Consider the following 20254-nt stretch of genomic DNA (forward strand, 5'->3'; position numbering starts at 1 on the left):
TGCCTTCCTACTTCAGATAAAGCAATGTCCTTTGGCATCTACAGAATTAGATAGAAAGGTTTATATAGAACAATATTTTTCACAAAATCACTCAGGTGCTACTTTGAACTGAGTAGGCAATTGAAAAGTAAAGTCCGCTTTCGACGAACTAAGACCAAACAAACAGTTAGTGCAGTAGCAGTTGTCCGTATGGAAGAGAACACTCCAACCTTGAAGATTTTCGATTCAGTACCAACAACCGTACTACTTGAGATAAAACAACGCGCTGGGACCTATGGTCTAAGTTGTATATGCTTTTGTTTAAATAATTTTCATTTTATTTTTAATCTATGAGCCATTCGCTCCAGAAGGAGATACAGGAAATGATGATGATGAAATCTATGGGTAGTGAGAATTGAGTAAGAATACATAGGTTAGTAACTTTAACAGAATGGAAACTTCAACTCCAACGAATCTTTGACAAAAATCTATAACTAGAAAAAATACATTGAACACATAATTTCTGGCAAAATCTGATCATACTTCTTTTCAAAATCTAACTACAGCTGCTCTCTATTCAAAAACCAACACTTTTCTGGCAATCTGTTCCACTAGTTCAATAAGTAGTTACTAATGTACTTTAACGAAATAAGATTGGTGAAAGATCAAGATACTTGAAAAAATCGTCTTTAACTTCTTCACCAAATGTAAATAAACGTATTTTGGATTCAAAATTTTTCGTAAGCGAATTTTCATGCAAAGTGTTCCACAAGTTCAGTAAGTAGTTACTAATATAACCGAAAAAACTTTGGTGTAAATCAAAAACTTGACAAAATATGCATTAAACACAAAATACTTGTGGGCACACGCACAGACGGGATGTATCACATCTGGCAGCACTGTTTGTCAGCCATTCTATTATCTCATTTTCTGTCAGTTATTCTCCTATTTCATTTTCCGTATATTCGTGGAAATTCACAGCAATGTAATTTACAGTTTCAACTGCATTCCTTAATTCTTAAGTTACAGTTTAAGAAACGGTCACTTTTTGTACAGACGCCAACAGGGCCACACGTTTTATTCGCACTTATTCAACAAATAATTTATCCCGGACTATTTCAAATATTTTTAGCATAGCTTAAGAGAAACAGTTTGAAGAAACAATAAATTTAGCGTGGTGGCTAATATCTCCACCATAATTGGTGACCCCGACGTGATGTGAGTGGATTTCGAAACTTGTGTTTTTTTTTACGTGCAAAGTGTAACTTTTCACATCACATGATAGTGACGCGCCGCGTGTTCTCAAATTCAATCACTTCAAAATTCATTTTTGTACAGACTAATAAGTGCAAGCGTGACATTAAGTGCAAATTCACGCTCGTCGTGACTTCTCAGTCGTCAGTGTCCGAAATTGTGTGCAACCCGGTGACCACGTGCTTTAAATCGATCCAGTGACATGCCACTGGAGCATACACCAAACAAAACAGTGAGCTGTAACTCGCCAAGCACGTGCACCAATATTCCAAGCGTCCTAACACCACTTTCTTCGAACATGACCACAAATGACCCAGCTCTGGCCATCGGCCATGTCACCGATGAAACTCAGAACACCGCATCAGTCGTAGCTGTGTCCAGCTGCAAGCTTCCGCAGTTCTGGTCCATCCAGCCTCGTTTGTGGTTTGTCCAGGTCGAAGCAGCGCTACAGGTGGCCCGCATCACAAATGACGCATCACGCTACAATCACATCGTCAGTGCCTTGGACACTGATTCAATGTTGCAGCTAGCGGATTTCCTGCAGAATCCACCAGAGACCGACAAGTACGCGAAACTGAAGGACGAGATATTGAAGCGGTTTTCAGAATCCAGCGACCGCCAGCTTCACCGAGCGCTCACAGAGGTTCAACTCGATGACAAAAAACCTAGCCAGCTCCTGCGCCAGCTCAGAATTCTCATGGGCGACAGGGCCTCAGAGGACTTACTGCGTATAAAGTGGTTGGCATTGTTACCACCATCTACCAGCCGGTGTCTCAAACTACTGCGAGATGCCCCTGTAGATGAGCTTGCTGAAGTTGCAGACGAGCTAATGGAAAACCAAGCTGGCCATTCCGTCATGGCTACACATCACCAGCCTGCCCAGGCAGCACACAGGGGCGACAAGTTCGAGAATTCACTGCTCACCAGCATGGCAAAGGACGTGTCCGGCCTTAAACTTGCCATAGCCGACCTGGTGACCTGTATCAAGGAACAAGGGATCACTCGAGACCGACCCCAAGCAGCATCTGGCCGTCTCCAGCAGTCATCATCGAAGGAAGAGCCAGCCTCAGACAGGAAGAAGTTTTGCTACTATCACCGTCTCTATGGGTCCAGAGCCAAAAAGTGCGAGCGTCCTTGCACCTTCAACCCATCGACGGAAAACTAACCTCGCCGTCGACCATCCAGGCGGCCGGCGACAGCATAGAGGCTAGCACACCACCAACCAGAGAGCATCGCCTTCACGTTCATGATCGCACAACAAACATGCGATTTCTTGTCGATTCTGGATCAGTGATCTCTCTCATGCCCAAGTCCGCCATCACTCACACGCTCAACGAAGATGATCTGACTCTCTTCGCAGCCAACGGGACCGTTATCCGAACCTACGGTCGAAAAATCATCACCCTTGATCTCAACCTTCGCCGTACATTTAATTGGTCTTTTATAATTGCAGATGTTAAGTCAGCCATTCTCGGTGCAGACTTCCTGGTCCACTTTGCATTGCTTCTAGATCTCAAAGGACGATGTCTCATCGACACAACCTCGTCATGCACAACTCAGGGCACACTATCTGAGGCCACGGTACACAGCATTTCAACAATCGACCGCTCAATACCTGCAATTACTCAACCAATTCATCGACATAACTCATCCCAGCACCAATCCTGTCACAGCCACTGACAGTCAAGTCGCTCATCACATTGAGACAACTGGGCCACCAGTATTTGAGCGCCCACGACGTCTCACCGGCGAGAAGCTTCAAATAGCCAAAGATGACTTTGACCTCCTGCTACATCATGGCGTGATCCGTCCATCGAGCAGCCCATGGGCCAGCCCTATCCACATGGTGCCCAAGAAAACTGGTGGATGGCGCACCACGGGTGACTATCGAAAATTAAACGCCAACACAGTTCCAGATAGATATCCAGTCCCTCATGGGGATGACATTCTCCAGCGTCTCCACGGATCCACCGTTTTCTCCACCATCGACTTAGTCAGGGCTTACCATCAAATACCCATGGCCAAGTCAGACATTGCCAAAACAGCTGTAACCACTCCTTTTGGACTTTTCGAATTTCTGGGTATGCCACCCGGACTACGCAACGCCACGCAGACTTTCCAAAGGCATATGGACAACATCCTCAGAGATTTGGACTTCGTGGGCTGCTTCATAGACGATCTAATTGTCTATTCTCAGTCCCACGAACAGCACCTACAACATCTCACCACCATCTTTGAAGTCCTGCGCGCACATCATCTCACCATCAATCCAAAGAAGTGCCAGTTTGGCAAGTCTGAAGTCATCTACCTGGGGTACACCATCAACAAAGACGGCTACACTCCACCCGCCGAACGCACGCAAGCAATCGCCGATTACACCAAGCCAGAAACCGTCAGCGATCTACGTCGTTTCCTGGGGATCGTCAACTACTACCGGCGAGCAATTCCTCAAGCGGCCCAGACACAATCACCACTGACGGACTTTCTCAAACATGCCAAGAAGAGGGACAACACTAAAATCCAGTGGACACCTTCTGCAGATCAAGCCTGGCAAGACTGCAAGAAGAGTGTCATCCAAGCCACGCGCCTGGCTTTCCTCGCACCAAACGCCATCCTCTCATTGAGATCCGACGCCTCGGATACAGCCATTGGGGCCGTTCTTGAACAGCGACACCAGGACTCATGGCAACCACTGGCCTTTTTCTCCCGCAAGCTCAGTCCAGCAGAGACCAGATACTCTACGTACGACCGTGAACTTCTAGCCATCTTTGCTGCCATCAAATTTTTCAAGCACATTCTCGAGGGAAGAAACTTCAGCATCTTCACCGACCACAAGCCAATCATCTACGCATTTTCTCAACGTGCTGACAAGGCATCACCTCGCCAACTACGTCAATTGGACTCCATACCAAGGGCACAGAAAACGTCGTAGCTGATGCGCTTTCGAGGATTAATACCATAACCATGCCAACCAAACTTGATGCTGAGACCATTGCACTGGCACAACTCCAATACGACCAGCTTAATGATGTCCAATCCAGCACATCTCTCAAGCTGCACCTGATGAACATCGAAGGTCACGATATACTATGCGATGTGACCAATAATACTGTGCGACCTTATCTTCCACAGCCACTCAGACGCCAAGCCTTTGACATCATCCATGGTCTCTCTCATCCTAGTGGCAGGGCCACAGTCAAGGAACTCACCGGAAGATTCGTCTGGCCAAGTATTAGAAAAGACGCACTCCTCTGGTCCAGACACTGCATACCATGTCAACGTTCCAAGGTCCATCGTCACAATCGCACCACACCAAACCACATTGACGTACCAGACAATCGCTTCGAGCACGTCCACCTGGATCTCATAGAGCTGCCCAGAGTCAAGGACCTTCGCTACTGTCTGACGATCATCGACCGCTTCAGCAGATGGCCACACGCCATACCACTCAACAACATGACAGCCGCGACAGTTGCACACGCCTTTTACACTCAATGGATTTGTCAATTTGGTTCACCATTGACAATCACCACTGATCAAGGTCTACAATTCGAATCAGCACTTTTCACCTCACTCTCACGAATGCTGGGCATTCATCGCATCAGAACGACACCGTATCATCCTCAATCGAATGGTCTGGTGGAACGATGGCACCGCACACTCAAGGCGGCTCTCATGTGCAACAATGAGGCACCTTGGCCGGACATGCTACCGTCAGTTCTACTAGGACTCCGAACCGCATACACGCCAGATCTGAGAGCATCTCCTGCTGAAATGCTTTTCGGGACTACACTGCGTATACCCGGTGACTTCTTTGCCACAGCAGGCACACCAGGTGATCCACAAACATTCGTGGGGAAGTACAGGCAAATCATCCAAGCAATCAGGCCAACACCAACAGCTCATCACACCAAACACAAGCTGTTCCTACTCAAAAACCTTGACACGTGCACTCACGTCTTCAAGAGAGTAGACTCCATCAAGAAGCCTCTGGAACAACCATACACTGGCCCCCATGAAGTCATCCAGCGTGTAAACGACAAAAACTACATCATCAGGATCAATGGGGCAGACAAAACAGTGTCAATCGGCATGCTGAAGCCAGCATACATTGAGTTAACAGACACGCACCAAGCACCTAGTTGCTAGTCCATCTAGTAAAGGAACTCAACCTTTAAAAGTCCAGCGGGACTTTATTCGGAGGGGAGTACTGTGGGCACACGCACAGACGGGATGTATCACATCTGGCAGCACTGTTTGTCAGCCATTCTATTATCTCATTTTCTGTCAGTTATTCTCCTATTTCATTTTCCGTATATTCGTGGAAATTCACAGCAATGTAATTTACAGTTTCAACTGCATTCCTTAATTCTTAAGTTACAGTTTAAGAAACGGTCACTTTTTGTACAGACGCCAACAGGGCCACACGTTTTATTCGCACTTATTCAACAAATAATTTATCCCGGACTATTTCAAATATTTTTAGCATAGCTTAAGAGAAACAGTTTGAAGAACCAATAAATTTAGCGTGGTGGCTAATATCTCCACCATATACTTGAAAAAATCGACTTCATCTACTTTACCAAATACAATTAAACCTATACCGTATACAAAATCTTTTCTGTGTCAATGTTCCTGCAAAGTGTTCCACAAGTTCAATAAGCAATTACGCTCACAGCAAGCATAGCAATAATAAAATGAACATATCTAACTGATTGGACATATTTGAGCTTTCAAATACTAATCCTTAACTACACTTTGCTGCAGTCGTTTTAGGTTAAAAAATTATGCTAAAAACTCGCCACATTCTCACCTCAGCTCGCCGTCATGCTATTTTTAATCAACTATAATTTTCGATATCCCAACACCGGGTTGGTCGGGTACGATTTAATTACTTTTCCGCCACAAACAATTTATATGCGCTACCTCCGCTGCCCACAATTGACCTCGTTGCGACGACGTTAAAAGGTCGGTTGCGGAAGGGGCATTACTTCCTGCACGTGTTTCACTCCTCCACACAATTTTTATTGTGCTGTGTTTGCAATGCAATGGTAGCTTTCCGCTCACACAATGTCCAGCTAACAGCATCTCTATTGCGCTGGCAACACTGAATACTGCCCGTAGCAAGAAAAGCAAAGCGCTAGAGAGCGTACTTTTCTACATGCTGATTGTGTGGACTGCCATGACAACTTGAGTTTTGCTTGCTACCGTTATTACCTTGAACAAACAATACCACATACAAATCGTTTGTTTTCGTTTCATTTTTTTTCGGCTTATACCATTGCCGTTGCTACAGTTATAAACCAAAAATCATGCACAGGCAGCCCACAAACGCGCGCGTCCACATGTCAAATGCTGGAAATTCAATTAAGGGTTTAACATTGTTATGGATTTTTCAGCAGCGCTTGAAGTATATTTTTGCTCCACTTTTTAGCAACGCTACCAAAGCGAATAGCTGTGGGTGTTATTGGAAATTGCAATCTTGCCTTACTTTTTTGTGGTCAAAGCGCGAACTAGGGTATTAAGTGTAGGACTGTATATAACCGATGATCCAAGTGGTGGTTGTTTCTTCAGTAACCTTCTTTTGACAGATCGAGCGTGAGTCGTGTCATGCTGTATTGTTATTTTTGTTCAGTATTGTTTGGTATTTCATCGTGATAAGACTTCACGTTCTGTAAAGAATGAGCTCCGCATGCTTCGCTCAACTTATGGTCAACATAATCGGCCTACTGATCGGACCAAACATTCATTTTTGGTTAATATTCAACCGAATAGACCACGTCCAGTTCGCAGTGAAGAAAATATAGCAGCCGTCGCTGTGAGTGTACACGAAGACCGTGGATAGTCGATTTGGCGCCGCTCGCAGCAACTCGGACCGACGTATGGAACGACTTGGCGCATTTTACAATTTATTTAGGAGTCGCCTGACCTGCCCAAGCGGCATCACTGCGCTCTATGGTCTCTTGAAATGTTCCAAGAAGATCCGGCGTTTTCGAGCCAAATTTTGTTCAGGGATGATACTTATTTCTGGCTCAATGGATAAGTAAACATGTAATATTTCAGCATTTGGGACGAAGAGCAACCTGAAGAGATTGAAGAGCTGTCATTTCATACAGAAAAAACAACGGTTTTGTGCGGTTTGTGGGCCGCTGGAATCATCAATCCATATTTCCTCAAAAATGATGCCGGTGAGACAGTAACCGCCAATAACGACCACTATTCCGCCATGGTAACCGATTATTTGATCCCTAAAATTGAAGCTCGAGACCTTAACGACTTTTTATTTCAACAAAACGGCGCCGGCTACCACACTTCGCTTTAATCAGTGGATTTATGGAGAGAACACTTCGTGGAGAAGATAATTTCAAGTTTTGGGTCGTTCGATTGGCCACCAAGATCGAGTGATAGCACACCGTTAGACTTTTTCCTGTGAAAACATGTGAGATTTAAAGTCTACGCGGACATTTCCACTTCAATTCAGACCTTGGAGCTAGACATCACGCTTGTCTTTCGCCAGTCACCAGTCGAAATGCTCGAATAAGTCATCGGAAATCATCGGATGGCCCATCTGACACGTAGCCGCGGCCAGCATTTGAGAGGGATAATCCGCAAAAAAATAAACGTCAAAGAAAGTTCATTTGAAGTGAGCTTTCCCGCGAATATCTTTTACAAAAATCACAACAAAATCCCAGCGTAGTCTCAAAACCCTCAGCTTTTCATATCATAAGCTCGGTACTTATAAAAAATACTTTTTTGCTCTCCTAAAGTTGCGCCGATTCGCACTGAAAACTCGCGCACTTTATAAAGCAAAACACTTGCTTATTATGAAAGTTTCGTTTCAAGCACATTCTTGATACTAGTTATTATACACGAGTTTATCAAAAGTTTAACCAATCGTCAAGTTGAAGGCTAAACTTGCGCAGCATATTTTATGAGTTTCTCAAAAAAATATTTGCATGCTGCAAGCCACAAAAGTGTTGTATAAAAGTGCTCAAAAGTCGCAAAAATTATATAATATATATTATGGACAAAGTTTTGAGCTATAAATAGCTTTAGCACAAGTAAGAAATGCGGGCAGAAAGCGTAGCTGTTTAAATTGCTTTGATGATTGAGTGTTTCACAAGTTCACTTTGCGCTTAAAAATTAATTTATGAAGTTATACCGACAAATTCAGAAATTTATAAATAACTGTTATGTAATGTTAATAAATATTTATACAGAAGCCACTTTGATGAACTTTAAACTTTACGTAAGGGGTTATACTAACTCAGAGGCCTATAAAAGACCAACTTTGACAGTTTATACATGGAGTAACTGCGAGTGAGACATTTTCATACTGTGCCAATCTTTGCAAACTGCTTTTCATAAGACAGCTCTATTGATTCCAAGATCACATGGTTGCGAAGACCAAATACAAAAGGATAATCATCTACTCCAACTTTAGACCTGCTACTAAAGGCCAATGTATTTCTAAGTTCACATAAAATTTTCGCAAAGTGGAGAATCTCACAAAAAGTTGAAATGACAGTAATTCTATTAAATTTTCTACGCAACTTGTATAACTTAGAGGAAACGTCGAAGTCGCTAAAAATTCAAAACTGAACTCTCGAGGATGGTGCCAATAATAGTGTAATAATCATGACAATGGCGAGGACGGACCGAAGACAGTTCGCCACTATTGGAGTTGGGAGGTACGGACGAGGACGGACTGAGTGCAGTTCGCCACTATTGGAGTCTGAAGGTACGGACGAGGACGGACTAAGGGCAGTTCGCCACTATTGGTGTTGGGAGGTACAAACGAGGACGGACCGAAGGCAGTTCGCTACTATTGGAGTCTGAAGGTACGCGCGAGGGCGGCCCGAAGGCAGTTCGCCACTATTGGAGTCTGAAGGTACGGACGAGGACGGACTAAGGGCAGTTCGCCACTATTGGATTTGGAAGGTTTCTAGCTAAAATATGACTTTTTAGTTGATTTCTGGCTACTCCACAAGAGTATATCATTCAAATAAATAGTCTTATTATGGTTGGGGATATAAAACAGAGCTGTATGAAGGTACCAAACGACCTGTTGAGAATCAGCTTGGCCGTGGGCACCCAAAGAGCCCCGTCGTGAGCGAAGCTTACGAATACTTTACGCCCTCCGCTATGCGTAAGCGGACTTACTTCTCCCACACTTGTAGACCCAAAACAAGAACCAAACTAACGAAAATAATAAAGGACAAACGGAGTCCATATCTTCTTGAAAAAAACGGACAGAACTAGTTGTTTTCGGAATCGAGCAGCGTTCGAGCTCGAGAGTGGACATAAAGACAAAAGTGGAGCTGCCACTCGTGCAGCTGGAAAAGAATATTTCGGTTTCTTTACAAGCACGGCGAAGTTCAGAGAAGAAACAGTAGAATGAGTGAGATTTTAGTCCGGTTTATTTCAAAATGGGTGTCCGAAAAATGGACACCGCTTTTGCGGTCATAGCCGAGTTTACAACAGCACGCCAGTCTACCATTTCGCCCTTTGGACGTGAAACACTCTCAGAGCTGGCGTGTTTTCGACCATTTAGACGACATGACCTTGCCAGTGTCGCTGTCTTTTCATTGGATGAACTATGACAATGTCGTCTTCATCGTACTGCGGTACTCGCTGTTGCCAACGCGCAAAAGACCATAAATCTTCCGCAGAACTTTTTTTTCGAAAACTTGTTGACTCATCTGGAGAGGTCCTTCTCGATATTGATGGAGCTTTTGGTATTGCACAATGTCAGTTTACGCAGCCGTATTCGTTTTACGGAGAAGTTCGGTGCATAAAAAAAGTGAACATCGCTGTGCAGAGTGAGTGGATTGTTGGTTTTACAATGGGCCTCCGAAACCCCTAGCACAATAAAAATGTAAAATATCAGCGTGACGAGCGGAGTCGAGTCCATGTCCGCCTGTATCATCATACCCATATAGCATATAGCTGCCCTATAAAATGATCAATCCCAATAGAGATAAAGCTCTTTTTTCTTCATAAAATAACCTAAATTCGACCTTGAAGTGAGTAGCTACTCTCGTTAGTCCCCGAGTAACAAACACTCCGGCACTACAACGCGTATTTTTTATGATTATTCTATGTTCAGAACAATAAAATATATTTAAAGCAAAAAAAATCCACTTTTTGGAAAATCATAGTTTAGTCTAATACCTTAGTTTAGTCAGACATTATAATAATTAATATAAAATTTTAAAATTACCAGAAATATCTCTAATATATTTCTAAGCCAATTTCAATATCATTCTTTAACAGTTAAAAGCTGATTTTACCAAGGCATGATTGAAAACATGCATAATTCCATTTTAATTTCGAATTGCCGCAAGTGTTCCACAAGTTCAACTCAACAAACAACGCTGGCAATGGCAATCGCCAACTGAAATGCGCAATTTAAATATTGGCACAATATTAATTAAGCAATATCTCAGGCGATCATAAATCATGGCAGCACATTTTCACATTTCGCATGTAAATTTAAACCGTTATCAAAATGCGTTTCAACAAACACCCACATGCGAGCGAGATACGGCACGCTGTTAGCATAGCGCAGTCACAGCTGCCAATGCCGTTGGTCGCTTGCAGCTGCGAAATGCAAATATATGCAAAATGCGAGATTTATGCTTTGCGGTTGGCAAGCATATATTAACAAATACGCGCGCGAAATGAGTGGAAAAAATCGGAAAAAATTAAAAATCTACGCAGCTGGCAAAAGTTATGAAATTGCGTTGGTGGCGCATGAAGGTGTAGCAAAACATTTGTAAAGTTGAAGTAGTGCTCCGTGCCGCGAAATACGTACAAGAGAGGTGTTATAAGTAAACAGCGAAATGTTGAAAAGTGAGTACTGTGTGTAGGCCCTAAGTAAACATACCAACACCATTCATTGTTTGGTGCAGCAGTTGCGAAAGTGCGAAAGCCCACGCACTAGAAACACCGAAAAAATTAACAGAACAGCAACAGCACCTGTAGCACATATGTGCTCAATTTTCTGGCAAAAATTACCGTTACTTGTAACTGTGCATTAAAAAATATGAAAAATTTCGAAAATTGCTACAGTCAACCCTCGACTTCTAGATTATATTTGGAATATATTTTAAATGGTGAATACAGTTTGGCTTGCAATTGTTAAAGGCTCTGCTCAAGTTGAACTCTAATATCTTCAGCCATATTCTTAAAACTTCAAACGATTGTGAAGGTCAAGGTCAAGGTCAAGGTCTTCCTGTCAAGGTTTCCATAACACTAAATATACTGCGAAACTGAGCTTTTCGAGTTATTAGTTAGACCAAACCAACTTTTTTCAGCCAAAGAAAAGATGATTTCTCCATTCATCGAAGTTAACCTCCAAAATCGAAAAATGTGCCTTCGAATTTTGCTATTGAACTTGTTAGGTTAGGTTACAATGGCTGGTTGTCACGCCATACATATACTAGGCAAGGGAACCTATGCTTATGATCCTGAAGATCTTGCATCCCTAAGAGGCTTATACCATGCCCTGTTCCATCTATCAACCCTTTCTTGTCCTTGTGCCGTCCATCCTCTTTTAATGTCACTTGAAACCTTCTCTCCAAGATGAACGGTGATAATTTATCCACCGACTCATTGCTTATCATACCATCCCTGAAAATTCTTCTAATTTTTATGGCAACCATTCCCACGATTGTCGGGTCTAAGTAACTGAAACGGACCCGGGTTTTTATACGGCCGAGGACTGTCGAATCGACATCATTCCGCGAATTTCTATTTCAGGAATGTTTGAATCCGCTACAACAACAACGACAACATTCTTATGGAAATTTCACCTAACGCCGCCAACTGAGCAGCTGATTTGGCTGCCGCTCTTTCCGCTGCAATGCCAATTGATGACATGGGGGAGTTGCCTTACTAGTGCAGCCATTGAAGTGGTTCTTAGGGCTGCCATTATACAGAAAGCAGCGAACTGCTGTATTCAATGCAATGGTTTGCTGTATGAGATTTTCCTGGCAGCGATGCCCCACAACTAAGCACTATTATGCAAGCTTGGCTTGACTACCGTTCCCAAGACAGTCGGGTCTATGTAACCGGAACTTAGCCGGTTTTCTTTAATCCGTTCAAAGGACTGTCAACTCGGTCGAATTCTGCCGCGACAAACCACCACAGCAACATTGGGTTGATTACTACTGCGCAACAGCAATGCATAAGGAGGTGATAGATCCTAAGCTAACCCTAGCATCTTCGTCCATGCGAAGCGAGCACCTTTTTTTTTCAAACTCTCTTCTACCTTAAGTTTTCACCTCAGTTTCCTGCCTAAGTTTGCTCCACAGCTAGGTTGTCTACGTAGTTTGTTATAAGTTTTGTGTAATTTTCCCTAAAATTCTCCCACGAGCTCATTAGCTACAACTGACCCCCACCTGAGGAGTTCGTATTTGCGCCAAACTAAGCAATGGAGCTTTGTTCCAATATAAATTAATCTTCCCGCAGTCTTGTAGAGCTTTTATCCACATTATGATGGCGTGCTTTATACCAACTGCTTCCAGACTATTAAGGATTGCGTCATTGGAGACATTACTAAATGTCGCGCTTATGTCCAGAGAGACGCCCAGAGTTCTTTAATCTTTATGCTCTAGAGCACTCTCTATATCTAAGTTTATAGAATGATGTGCAGTCTCAGTGGATATACCGTTATAGTATAGACGATAGGTTAGGCGATGTAGTCTTATCCCCAAATTAGACAACTAGAATCTTTTCTAGAGGTTATAAGGTTAGATTTATTAGACATCTAGCGGCTTTTTGAGAAGATATAAGGTTAGATTTATTGGTTTATATGCTTTAGAATAAAGGTGTACTCTTTTACACGCCTTAAGCATGAATATGACTCTCGTCTCTTTCGTTTAAGGTTAGGCTTGGAGGTTAGTTGGGTCTAGAACCGACTTCTCTACTTCTCTTATGTTGCCATAGGGTTTGGTACAAACACTGTTCAAACATTCTGCTTCGTAGCTAGGGAATATGCTATCCATATCAAGAGATTTCAACAGTTCGAGGCCGTTAAGTGTCCAAAGCATTTTGTACTTCGTTATACTATCGGAAGGGACATAGACCCTACGCAGATTCTTGCAGGTTGAAAATTAGTAGCTTTCATAAACTCTTAGAAATGCGTGTGCTTCTCCAGCCCTCTCTCCACATTTTTTACCTTTTACTCTACAGGTAGTCGGCTGTTTTGGTATTAGTTGTATTGAGCTTGTTGAAAGTACTTCAAATTTTGGCGCTTAAAGCCAATGGGAAATTTTCATTTTTCCATAGGTTCGAATCTAAAAAAAGTCTCTCGAAAGCAAAGGTGATAATCAGGTACCTAATAATTCAAGTGCTGGTATTATCAAACCACATTAGCCCTCATCCACATATAGCTCTTATAGCTGAAGCCACTGACTCCGAATTTCGATAGTAAATTTTAATAATTTCGACTCGTTGTTGAATCTTATATCTTTTCACGGTCAAATGGCAAACCTTACTGAAGAGAAATAGCAAAAGAGCGGGAAAAATATGTCGTCCTTTGCTATTCTTATCGGTCTAATTCTGTAGTCTCCTATTGAAAAACACTATAAATGTTGAATATATTGAATGAATGAAGCTTACAATAAACTAGAATGTCAAAAGAATGATTAAAGCTTACTCGAAATTAGAATTCTCGATATCGCACCATATCTTAATGGAATCTTTTGATTTACACAACATTTATTTAATTTCCTCATACCTTGCACTCAAGCAGAGATTTTATACCGCGCACTGGAAAATTATCGTGGAATTGGCTTTCAATTTGTACAGCATTAAAAGCAGACTTGTGCAGTGAGGAAAAGGAAGCGCAATAAAGAAATCTTGTGTGTAAAAATAGCAGCGCGGTAAATCGGTTTATGACAGCGGTATAATCGTAATTGTATGAAGGTACCGGATAGGCATACAGGCGACAGTCGCACCGCACACACACACATGCATACATATGTGTCGCACGAAGCAGCACAGCGCAACAAAATCACGAATAATCAGCAGCGCTGATAAAATAATCTCACTTGAAGCCATTTCCTGCTTTCCATGCACAGCGCACTCCACACCGACCAACCACAAACGGTGAAGCACGGGTAGTGCAGCAGAAAAATCGCAGCAAAAAAATCGCAAATGCAAACGAGTAAGGCGCAAGGTAATTGAAAAGCATAAATTCGTACAAATTTAAGTGATGGAAACCACACTTTAACGACAGCACCAAGTAAGCTGCGGACTCTTCTTAGCGGCTATGCAAACGCCAAGTGCTGAAAGCGCACAGCTTTTCACTTTTCACTTTGCATTTTTTGTTGTTTGTGTACTTTTCCGAACGGAAATTCAATATTTTTCATATTTTCTGTCATTTTCAATATACTCACTTAGTGCATATTGCTGTGCTGAGTACTTATTTTATGTTTACGCTGTTAAGCTTGCACTTACCTGTAAATAAAGATAGAGAGAGAGAGAGAAAACGGTTTATTTTTAGTATGACTTTTAAAATGTTTGGTTTGCTAAGCATATGTATATAAATTTTAATCAAATAATATTTTAGTTGAATTGAGTTGAAAAGTTGATTGAATTTGCAAGCGTTTCACAAGTTCAGTGAGCGCAGCTAGTCACAAGAGCAAAGTGTTTCACAAGTTCAATTATATGAAAAGCGCGTGTAGTTTTGATGTTGAAGTTGGTTTTAGTGAGTCAAATGTAGTCGCGAACGTTAATTTTCGTTTAAACATATTTTTATAGTTTAATATTAAACAAATTTATACTTATTTAGAAATTTCAGGAAAGATTTTAGTTTTCGATTTTTTTACTTTTTTATGTGACAAGATATCTTCACCAAATTTTGTGTAGATAATTACTGAAGACAGCGGTATAATTTCTGAAGAAGATATTCAGATCGGACTACTATAGCATATGGCTACCATACAAACTTACCCAATAAAATCAAGCTCTTATATAGAAAACTTTTTTATGTCGCAAGCTATATTAATGAAATTTTGTGTGGATGATTACTCAAGCCGGCGCTACAATCTCTGTAGAATTTGTTCAGATCAGATCTCTATAGCATATAGCTGCCATACAAACTTACCCATTAAAGTCAAGTTCTTGTATGGAAAACTTTTTTATGTCAACAGCTATTTTCACGAAATTTAATATGGATAATTATCTTAGCCTACGCTACAATCTCAGAAGAAATTATTTAGATCGAAGTACTATAGCATATAGCTGCCATACAAACTTACCCATCAGAATCAAGTTCTTATATGAAAAACATCTTTATGTCACAAGCTATATTCACGAAATTTAGTGTTAACGATTATCTAAGGAATCTCTACAATCTCTGAAAAAATTGTTCAGATCGGACTACTATAGCGTATAGCTGTCATACAAACAGACCCATCAAAATCAAGTTCTTATATGGAAAACTTTTGTATTTAACGAGATATCATGACGAAATTCGAAACAGATTATTTTCTAAGATATTTCTATAATCTCTAAAAAATTGTTCAGATCGGACTACTATAACATATAGCTGCCATACAAATTATAGCCTCTCCTGCAACGAAAGTTCACATTCTTTCTTTCTTTTGCATGATTTAAACTCAACTCAAACGCCACTCGCCCACATATTCTGCTTAACACTCTGAGCATACCCACGGTGTTTCACAAGTTCAATTTGTTTATTTACCTTACTGTTTCATCAATTTTTGCAAATAATAAAAATTTCTTGGAAACAATTAATTTGGCAGACTTCAAAGTACAACCGTTGGCTGCATAAAAATATATACACAAAATGTTTGCGCCAACAATAATACAACAACAAAGAGCTTAAACTCGTGCTGAAATAATAATTCAATTTCTGACAATTTCCTTAAATCAACATACAAGAAAACAGTTGCAAGTAAATTTCAAATTAATTACATAATTCCCGCACAAACTGGAGGGAAATGTAATAAATCAAGCTACCTGAAAAAGTTTCGGCCATGGCAAGCAGACAATAATCAAATAAAATTAACTGGTATTTACATACAAGTGAATAATTGCATAGGCTATAAAATGAATGAAAGACCGAGCAAGACCGAGTGAGCGCCGAATTGAGGTATGATAAAATATACTACTGATAAAATATACTACTGAAAAGCAGCAACAACGTCAACGAAAATTTCACAGGCAACCGAGTGACACTTGACATTTACGAAAATTACGCAGCAAAGCTGGCAGGCAGTAGAGTTGAGCACGAAGCAGCTTGGCAGCAACACCAGCGGCAGTGAGTGACAACAAGGACACGTAGATACATACATATATTTGTATGAAATTATATGGAACTGAACATAATTAAAATAAATAAGTAAATGGGAGATAGTAAAGGTTATAGAGAAGGAAGTTTATATGTTGTTTGTATGTATACATATATTTTCATTTGTTGTTGGCTATAGTGTGAGTTGGTCAAGTATTTGTGTTGTTAGTTCAGTGGCAACCACATGTGGCATGCATATATATGCTTGTATGTGCGCACAAATAAGCAAAGGTACGCACAAAAGTAATTAAGAATGTCAAACAAACGGACTTTACAACAATAACAAACACTAAATGTATATGTAGAGATAAGCAGAGCAACAAATGAGCGCACAAATAAATGAATATATGAATGAAATTAACACGGCAAAGCAAAATAAGAGCAGTTTCGGACTTTGGGGGGTTTTTTAATTTTTTTTTTTTTGTTTTTTTTTTTTATTTTTTTATATTTTTGTTTTGTTTTTTTTTTTATTCTTTTATTTTGTTTTTTTATTCAATTTTTCCTGCTTATTTTATTTTTGTTTTTCTTGCTTTTTTCAGCTTTTCGGTCAAAGGCTCACCAGGGATAGTTGTAGACTTATCTGATTGTACGCTTGATTGCTTGCTTTGTGTAGTCATATGCGCTTGTTATATTTATTTTTATTGCTTGGCCTTCTTTCGTTTTTTCACTTCGTATGACGTGTACAGTTATGTGGAATGTGAAATTCCTGGAAATTTTTATGTCGCATTTAACTCGCTGGTAATCGCACCCAAAAGGCTGAAGGCCATGCGCAACTACCACGAAATGTGTAGAAATAAACATATATACAATACATATACATATGTATATACATATATATATAGTTGCATATATATGTATATATATTTAAACACTTGTATGCGTGTTGGCAAATTCGCAATTAACAATTAACGCCACACCCTTTTAAATAGTAGTGCACGTCAGCGTAGGCATTCGCTTGGTAGACGACACTGCGTATACGTAACCTGCTGCTAATATAAAGGGTGATTTTTTAAGAGCTTGATAACTTTTTTTTAAAAAAAAACGCATAAAATTTGCAAAATCTCATCGGTTCTTTATTTGAAACGTTAGATTGGTTCATGACATTTACTTTTTGAAGATAATTTCATTTAAATGTTGACCGCGGCTGCGTCTTAGGTGGTCCATTCGGAAAGTCCAATTTTGGGCAACTTTTTCGAGCATTTCGGCCGGAATAGCCCGAATTTCTTCGGAAATGTTGTCTTCCAAAGCTGGAATAGTTGCTGGCTTATTTCTGTAGACTTTAGACTTGACGTAGCCCCACAAAAAATAGTCTAAAGGCGTTAAATCGCATGATCTTGGTGGCCAACTTACGGGTCCATTTCTTGAGATGAATTGTTGTCCGAAGTTTTCCCTCAAAATGGCCATAGAATCGCGAGCTGTGTGGCATGTAGCGCCATCTTGTTGAAACCACATGTCAACCAAGTTCAGTTCTTCCATTTTTGGCAACAAAAAGTTTGTTAGCATCGAACGATAGCGATCGCCATTCACCGTAACGTTGCGTCCAACAGCATCTTTGAAAAAATACGGTCCAAGGATTCCACCAGCGTACAAACCACACCAAACAGTGCATTTTTCGGGATGCATGGGCAGTTCTTGAACGGCTTCTGGTTGCTCTTCACCCCAAATGCGGCAATTTTGCTTATTTACGTAGCCATTCAACCAGAAATGAGCCTCATCGCTGAACAAAATTTGTCCGAAAAAAAAAAAAAACCGAACACTGATTTTGGTAATAAAATTCAATGATTTGCAAGCGTTGCTCGTTAGTAAGTCTATTCATGATGAAATGTCAAAGCATACTGAGCATCTTTCTCTTTGACACCATGTCTGAAATCCCACGTGATCTGTCAAATACTAATGCATGAAAATCCTAACCTCAAAAAAATCACCCGTTACTTTCATGCGCCTTTAATGTTGGATATTTCCACTGAGAAACGTCAGCAAATAATGCAGTAAAATAGTATGTATAAAATGTATACAAAAAAAAAATTTTGAAAAATATTTAAAAAATATACCGAAAATATTTTTTGAAATAAAAAATGATAATTTCACGTTTGCGAATAAATTAAAAAAATATATTTAAAGTTTATACGAAAAATGTTTTTAAAAATATTTAACATATTTTTATGCAAAAATTTTTTTTTTTAATATTTCAAATATTTTTATGCGAAAAATAGTTTTTGAAATAAATAATGGTAATTTACGTTTGCGAATAAATAAAAAAAAATGTTTAAAATTCATACGAAAAATCTTTTTAAAAGTATTTAACATATTTTTATGCGAAACAATTTTTTGAAAATATTTCAAATATTTTTAAACGAAAAATTTTTTTTAAAAATATTTCAAATTTTTTTATATAAATAAAATATAAATATTTTTATTAAAAAAATTAAAAATATTTTTATACGTAAAAAATTTTGAAAAAAACTTAAAAGAAATACGAAAAATATTTTTAAAAATAAATAATGATAATTCACGTTTGCGAATAAATTAAAAAAAAAATCTAAATTTTAATCTTTTTAAAAATATTTAACATATTTTTATGCGAAAATTTTTTTTAAAAATATTTCAAATATTTTTATGCGAAAAAAACTTAAAAAAAAAAAATTATATTTATGCGAAAAATATTTTTTGAAATAAATAATGATAAGTCAGGCTTACGTAGTACATATGTGGTGCATTTATAAAGCTTGCCACCTGTGCGAATATTTGCTTTTCAATTTACTTTTGCATTTTATCACACGGTTTTTAACCTGATTGTTGCAACATATTTCAGCTTCAATTTAAAAGAAAAATGTCTATGGAATTTTACATTAAATTTCTCTCTATCAACAACTCAGTTCTGCTCCTTACAGCTCTTCACCTTACAGCGCCACGCAACTGTTGCTCCTTTGACTTTTATCGCTTCATATAAGCATATATGTACAAATATATGTATTAGACTGACAAGCGTATCGCCTGCTCCTTACTCTATAACACTTATCTATATTATCTAACGCTGTCTATATGCCATTTCGCTAGCAACTAAGTTTACACTTTTCACAAATTTTTTTTCTCAAATTTTATCACTCACTGTCACACGCTCCCCCATGTCATTTAAGCACATATTTGCGCCTTGTTTGATATGTAGCAAGTGCTGGCGGATTGATTGCACGCTGATGTGGGTGTAGCAGACTGTATGTGGTTATGTGAATTGCCGCAAAACGAGCCGAAAGCGAAAGCTATGTGCACGTCTAGCAACCTGTTGGCAACAGCTAAAAGGTGAAATACATAAACCGACAGAGGTCAATACAAACGCTCATGCGCGTGTATGTACTTATATGGTACATTTGTAGATATGTACAATTTACCACATATAAATATATAAATATTGTATGCTTTTAGTTTGTGTATGTGTTGCACAACCCCGCCACGTTCAACTTGATTCTTTTCTGTATATATGTATGTACATATGAGGTGTCTACGCCAGTAAAGTATAAGATATACATTTCCACATTTGTAGCATTCAAAAGCGGCGGCTGTCAGTTCAACATACCATCAAATTAGCCGTCAAATAATATTAATAATTTATTAAATAAATTTAAGTGTACATAGTTCATTGGACTGGCTTAAAGCTGTTTCATGTACGCCATGTCGTTGAAGAGTATTTTTTTGCTTTTT

The 20254-nt window shown here is 39.7% G+C and overlaps 1 protein-coding gene across 7 annotated transcripts in view; it reads right to left on the bottom strand.

Annotated features, from left to right (window-relative positions):
* LOC105222686 (homeotic protein female sterile) overlaps nucleotides 1-20254 on the bottom strand; it is a 153724-nt gene that overhangs the window by 74492 nt on the left and 58978 nt on the right. The window contains exon 4 of one of the 7 annotated variants that reach the window (XM_049454037.1): nucleotides 13924-14700. The exons of the other annotated variants lie outside the window; for them this stretch is intronic. Coding sequence (XP_049309994.1) covers nucleotides 14666-14700 — 35 coding nt within the window. The 3' untranslated portion in view covers nucleotides 13924-14665. Of the gene's footprint in view, nucleotides 1-13923; nucleotides 14701-20254 lie in introns of those variants that run through there. 7 annotated transcript variants of the gene reach the window in all.

This window comes from Bactrocera dorsalis, chromosome 3, assembly GCF_023373825.1.
Source record: "Bactrocera dorsalis isolate Fly_Bdor chromosome 3, ASM2337382v1, whole genome shotgun sequence".
NCBI classification, from domain to species: Eukaryota; Metazoa; Arthropoda; class Insecta; order Diptera; family Tephritidae; genus Bactrocera; species Bactrocera dorsalis.